At 42.6% G+C, this 6,592-nt stretch overlaps 1 protein-coding gene across 1 annotated transcript in view; it reads right to left on the bottom strand.

Annotated features, from left to right (window-relative positions):
- Positions 1 to 4,969: 4,969 nt before the first annotated feature.
- LOC122552714 (calpain-2 catalytic subunit-like) overlaps positions 4,970 to 6,592 on the bottom strand; it is a 49,367-nt gene continuing 47,744 nt past the window's right edge. Inside the window, exon 8 of the mRNA XM_043695613.1 lies at positions 4,970 to 5,065. Within this exon, the coding sequence (XP_043551548.1) occupies positions 4,987 to 5,065 (79 nt within the window). The 3' untranslated portion in view covers positions 4,970 to 4,986. The remainder of the gene's footprint in view (positions 5,066 to 6,592) is intronic.

Here is a 6,592-nt window from a genome sequence, read left to right on the forward strand (position 1 = left end):
TGATTTCTTTCACAGATACTGCCAGATCTGCTGAGATTTTCCATCAATTTCTGTTTCTGTTCCTTTAATGTTGACATGGTTTCTATCTGAGCCACCAACATTACAGCAGTTCAAAGCCTCAGTAGTCCTCTGTTGAGTGTGTTTTTTATTCATCATTCTAAATTGTTCAGTTTTCTTCTTGTACTATAGTCTCTTCTAAAGTTCTTAATTATTGGAAGGCATTTGCTTCAATTTACTCCTTCAATAATCATAATTTTAAACATTTTTTATTGAATTGCTATGGTTCGTCATACTAGACAGCCTCCTGATGAAACAGCATTGAATGCTCTCTCAACTCTTATTATCCTTCCTAACCTGAAGACTCAGTAGTCCATACAGAAATCTGACGCTAAGATTTTAGACAGGGATAATTATTACCTCTTGGGATTTTATATTTCATTAGTCTATAGCAGTCTTTTAGAGTCATGGAGTCCTATAGCACAGAGACAGGCCCTTCGGCCCAAACTGGTCCATGCTGACCAAAATGTCCATCCACACTAACGCCATTTCCCTGCACTTAACCCATATCCTTGTAAACTTTTCCTATTCATGTATTTGCCCAAATGCGTCTAAATGTTTGTTAATGTAGCCACCTCAACCACTTCTGCTGGCAGCTCATTCCATATGCGTACCACCTTCTGTGTAAAAAACGTAGCCCCTCAGGTTTATTCTTTCCCCTCTTACCTTAAACTGATGCCCTTAATTCTCCAACCCTGGGGAAAGAAAACTGAGTGCACTCATCCTATCCGTGCCTCTCATGATCTTATACACTTCTATAAGATTCTTCCTCAGTCTCCCATGCTCTAAAGAAAGAAGCCCTAGCCTATCCAACCTCTCCCTATAACTCAGACTCTTGAGTCCTGGCAACATCCTTGTAAATGAGTTCTGCACTCTTCCCAGTTTAATAACATCCTTCCTATAGCAAGGTGACCAAAACTGAACACAATACTCCAAGTGTAGCCTCACCAATGTCCTGTACAACTGCAACATAACTTCCCAATTCTATAATCAGTGCCCTGACTGATGAAGGCCAGTGTGCCAAAAGCTTTCTTCACTGCCCTGTCTGCCTGTGACTCCACTTTCAGATAACCGTGCACCTGAACTCCAAGGTCCCTCTGCTCCATTACACTCCTTAAGGCCCTACATTCACCATGAAACACCTACCCTGTCTTGACTTTCCAAAATGCGACACTTCACTCTTATCTATATTTGCTGTTTCTTGGCCCACTTCCCCAGCTGATCAAGATCCTGCTGCAGTTTCTGATAATGTCCCTCACTGTCCCCAGTACCACCTATTTTAGTGTCATCAGCAAACTTACTAATCATGTCTTGTACATTCTTATCCAAATCATTGATATAGATAACAAATAGCAATGGGCCCAGCACCAACTCCTGAGACACACCACTAGTCACAAGTGTCCAGTTCAAAAGGCATCCTTCCACTATTACCCTCTGCTTCCTACCATTAAGCCAATTGTGTATCCAATTTTAGATTAGATTACAGCGTGGAAAATTTGCCAGCTCTCTCTGGATTCCATGCGACCAAACCTTTTGGTTATTTGTTTTTAACTATCACCTTAACAGCTGAAGTACCTCATTTAAAATTTTGTGAATTTGAACTTATAAAATGTTCTGCTTTCCTATATCATCCAACCTTTCCTCACTTAAAGTATTTATTATGTAAATCAAGATGAAAAACCCCATAAGAATGGACACTGAAGGAAATAGGGAATGGGGTGAGGTGGAATTGGGTGGAGGATAGGCAGAGGCAATTAGAGGCGGAAGAGGCTTGTTAGGAATCCAGATCTTATCCAATAACTCAATACCATCCGTATCACTCTTGCAACCACAGATAATGTGTTGGTCTCCATGTAAGATAGGGGTTTCACCTTCACATCCTGAAGTCCAAGATGAACAGACTTGGAATACTTTCGCATACAATTCAAATCCGCGCTTTTTCATTGCAAATAGATTATTTAGCATCTCTGGCCTGTTCCGCTATCCAATAAAGTATTGATCCACAACCCAACTCCTTTGCCCCGTACAGCTTAATAACTTTGGTTAACAAAAATCTATTCAACTCCCATTTTCAAAGTAACAATTGATCGGACTCCCGGCCTCAGCGTGGACTGGTCTCCCAGCATCAGCATGGACCCAGACTCCCGGCCTCAGCGGGGACCCAGACTCCCGGCCTCAGTGTGGGACCCGGATTCCCGGCCTCAGCGTGGGACCCGGACTCCTGGCCTCAGAGTGGACCCGGGCTCCCGGCCTCAGCAGGGACCCAGACTCCTGGACTCAGTGTGGGACCTGGACTCCCGGACTCAGCGTGGATCCCGGACTCCCGGCCTCAGCGTGGATCCCGGACTCCACGTGGATCCCGGACACCCGGCCTCAGCGTGGATCCCGGACACCCGGCCTCAGTGTGGGACCCGGACTCCCGGCATCAGCGTGGATCCTGGACTTCTGATCTCAGCATGGGACCCGGACCCCCGGCCTCAGCGTGCGACCCAGACTTCCGATCTCAGTGTGGGACCCGGACTTCGGATCTCAGCGTGGGACCCGGACTCTCGGCCTCAGCGTGGATCCCGGACTCCCGGCCTCAGCGTGGATCCCGGACTCAGCGTGGATCCCGGACTCCCGGCCTCAGCGTGGATCCCGGACTCCCGGCCTCAGCGTGGGACCCGGACTCCCGGCCTCAGCGTGGGACCCGGACTCCTGGCCTCAGCGTGGACCCAGACTCCTGATCTTAGTGTGGGACCCAGACTCCAGGCCTCAGCGTGGGACCCAGACTCCTGATCTCAATGTGGACCCAGCATTTCAGGCCTCGAGGCGAAGCCTGGTGCAGTCTGGGTTGGAATTGTATGGAATGAGCTGCCAGAGGAGGTGGTGGAGGCTGGTACAATTACAACATTTAAAAGGCATCTGGACGGGTATATGAATAGGAAGGATTTAGAGCAACATGGGCCACATGCTGCCAAATAGGACTGGATTAGTTGAGGACATCTGGTCAGCATGGATGAGTTAGACCAAAGCATCTGTTTCCGTGCTGTACATCTCTATGACTCAATAATTGTTATTTTGAACTCTTATTTCTCTACTCTTCTAATTTATTGCTGGACCTTTTAATTCCTTTATTTTCCTAATATTTTCCCCTAAGAATTTGCATTTAAGAATTTATATCTAGGTACCTAAGATGGCGCAGGAAGCGGCAACTTGTAAAATATTCACTGTACCCATGTGACTACATATAACACTAAAGCTAATTCTTGTATTCTTGCCTGTCATGGCAGCAATTTCTATTATTGTATGTGTAGAAACTTCAGCCTTGACTGGTCCAACTCTGATTTTCATGACACCACCTGCACCCTTCTACACTGAAATGCAAAATAGTTCTTCTCTATCTACCACATCTGTTTCATTTAATAGCTGGAATATATCAATCAACTCACCCCTTCACTTTCTAACTTCCAGGAATACAATCCTAGTTTGTGTAATCTTCCTTCAAAATTTACAATCCTTAAGTGCAGGAATCATTCTGATAAATCCAGGCTATATTCCTTCAAAGGCCAGTATATACTTCTCAAGGTGTGGCACCTGCTTACAGTGCTCTAGCTTTAGTTTGACAAATGCTTTATGAAGCATAGTCCCATGTGTTCCAGCCTTTAAAACTTCACTTACTCTATCTATTCATGATGTTTCAATGATTTTCACCCTTGTGTCCCTAAGTTTTCTTCGATATCCACTATTTATAGTTTTTCACTATTTAGAAAGAGCCTTCTTCTGTCCTTTTTAAGCCTAAAGTAGAATATCTTACATTGGGCCACACTGAAATCCATTTGCAACAGTTACATCCATTTTCTTAACCTACGAGTATCTCTTTTAAAATTACAATCCCACTTGGATTACTTAAAATGCCACCTGTCCATAAATTTTGATAGATAGCTTTCTATCCCATAATTTAAGTTGTTAATAAATGTAGTGAATAAATTAGGCCCCAACACAATCCGTGGGACATCACAGGTCATATTCAATGTATTAGAGCACCTGTTCATTATCACAATTCCTATCTCCGACTGCTCAGTTAATTTCTTAACCATGTCAAAAGTCTTGCTTCACTTCCCTGGGTTTCAGCTTTAGTTAACAGTTTCTATTAAGAGACTTTGTAAAATGCCATCTGGAGGAACATATAAATAACATCCATTGACATAAGTCTGTCAACTGTTTAACCACCTCTTTAAAAAAATGCAAACAATTAGATTAGATTAGATTAGATTACATTACAGTGTGGAAACAGGCCCTTCGGCCACCGTGCCGCCCAATTCTTCAGGCATGTCCCACCTTTTACAAATGAACTGCAACATCACAGAGGCAATTCATGATCACCTTCTCAAGGGCAATTAGGGATAGGAAATAAATGCTGGCCCAACCAGTGACAACTACATCCCATTAGAAATGCCTCTCTCTCTCTTTCTCTCTGCAACCTAGAATCTCCAACTTCTAGCCTTCTGTGACTATCTTGTAAATGTTGAATCCCAAGTCCATGTACATTCTTTTGCAACGCTCTTGTTTAATTCTCACTAATGCATACCATTGTGGCCTTGACCCAAATCAGCAAGACTGTGCGACTGTGCTGCTTTCTCTCATTTCATCCTTTTATCCACCTGGCTAGCCTCCCATCTTCTACCATCCAAATTGAAGTTAATCCAGAACAATGCTGCCAGTATCAAATCCTTACTCTTTCCCACTTCCCTATCACTCCAATCCTTACTGAGCTAACTTAGTTCTCAGTTCTCCAGTAACACAAATTTAAAATTCTCATCTTTCTGTTTCCCTGAACTTTGTTCAAATTCTTGCCATAACCGAGAGAAGCTCGACAGTCCTTCACTAGTCCCCACAAACAAACTTTTTTGTCTTCTGAATCTGCTCTCTTGGACATCTGAATTCACTTTACCAGAATTCTCCATCTTCTGATTCATCGTGCAGCCGATCTCTTTCTTCACCAGGGATGCAATCCCACTCACGTGACCTGTAATGAGGTGGATAATTGGAAAAAACGTTGTTATATTTTGTAGGAATGAAATGGGAGCAAAACACATCAGCTTTCATTACAAGATTCATAATTTGCCCAGCTGCCAATATGGTTTTGTTGTGTGTTTGACCCTTAAACTCTTGCTAACAATGTAGGTGATGGTGGAGTCCTACATGTAATTTACTCATATGATTTATACATAATGCACTATTTTTTTAAAGGGCCAGAGTTTTCTTTTTTTGATTGCACAGTATTAGAAAAAGTGGTGGAAAATATATGTCTTTTCATTCATATGTTACATCAAAACCCAAGCCCCTGTCACAATTCAGACACCCATTTTGCATCTGGAGGAAGGAAAAGTAAATTGAGCCACTCAGGGAACCTCAGGGTGAGAAACTAATAGATTAACAACAGTTCACTTTGATGTTTAATGAAATAAGAGATTTTGTACATGTTTGTTGTAGTTCATTATTCATAAAGTCATACAGGAAATTACACACCAGTTTCATACCAACAATCAGTATTTACTTCTGTCATAATCATACACAGACAGAGTTTTGAGCTATATTGATGTTCTAGGATACTTTTCAATATAGTAACTGAAGTTCTGAGATTGATGGTCGCTCTGATAACCCCCGCATGTATTAATGTCTCCAATGCAGCTCAGGCTGTCTCCTCAAAATTAGCTTTTCTTGATGAAAAAGTTATGAAACAACCAAAGAGCCAACTACCATGTGTACACAGGAGCTCCCCCCTCCTGACCTGATAATGCAATATCATTGACTTCAGGAGCATGCTTCATGGACATGATAGCTGCTCTGATAAAAGTATATTCTTTGCCATATTCTTCTGTCGCTGTTAAATGAGTTATAGTGAGCCATTAAATTCTTTAATTCATTCATGAGATTTGAATATTTATTGCCCATCCTCAATTACCCTTGAGAAGGTGGTGGTGAGCTGCCTTCTTGAACTGGTATAGTCTATGTGGTGATAATTACTATGCTGTTACGAAAGGAGTTTCAGGATCGATATAGGAAGAGTAAAGGTTGAGATTCTGAAGGGAGATTACAGAGAGTTAGGCAGAAATTTAAAAAGGAGGTCCTCAAGGGTAGTAATATCTGGATTACTCCCAGTTCTACGAGCTAGTGAGGGCAGGAATATGAGGATAGAGCAGATGAATGCATGGCTGAGGAGCTGGTGTATGGGAGAAGGATTCACATTTTTGGATCATTGGAATCTCTTTTGGGGTAGAAGTGACCTGTACAAGAAGGACAGATTGCACCTAAATTGGAAGGGGACAAATATACGGAGATAGTGAGGAAAGAGATTAATCTGAGACGGGTACAGCTGAGAACAGAAGTGAGTCGACCAGAAGTGAGTTAAACTGTCAGGGCAGGCAGGGACAAGGTAGGACTAATAAATTAAACTGCATTTATTTCAATGCAAGGGGCCTAACAGGGAAGGCAGATTGGACTCAGGGCATGGTTAGCAACATGGGACTGGGATATCATAGCAATTACGGAA

This window comes from Chiloscyllium plagiosum, chromosome 9 (assembly GCF_004010195.1).
Source record: "Chiloscyllium plagiosum isolate BGI_BamShark_2017 chromosome 9, ASM401019v2, whole genome shotgun sequence".
In the NCBI taxonomy this organism is placed as follows: Eukaryota; Metazoa; Chordata; class Chondrichthyes; order Orectolobiformes; family Hemiscylliidae; genus Chiloscyllium; species Chiloscyllium plagiosum.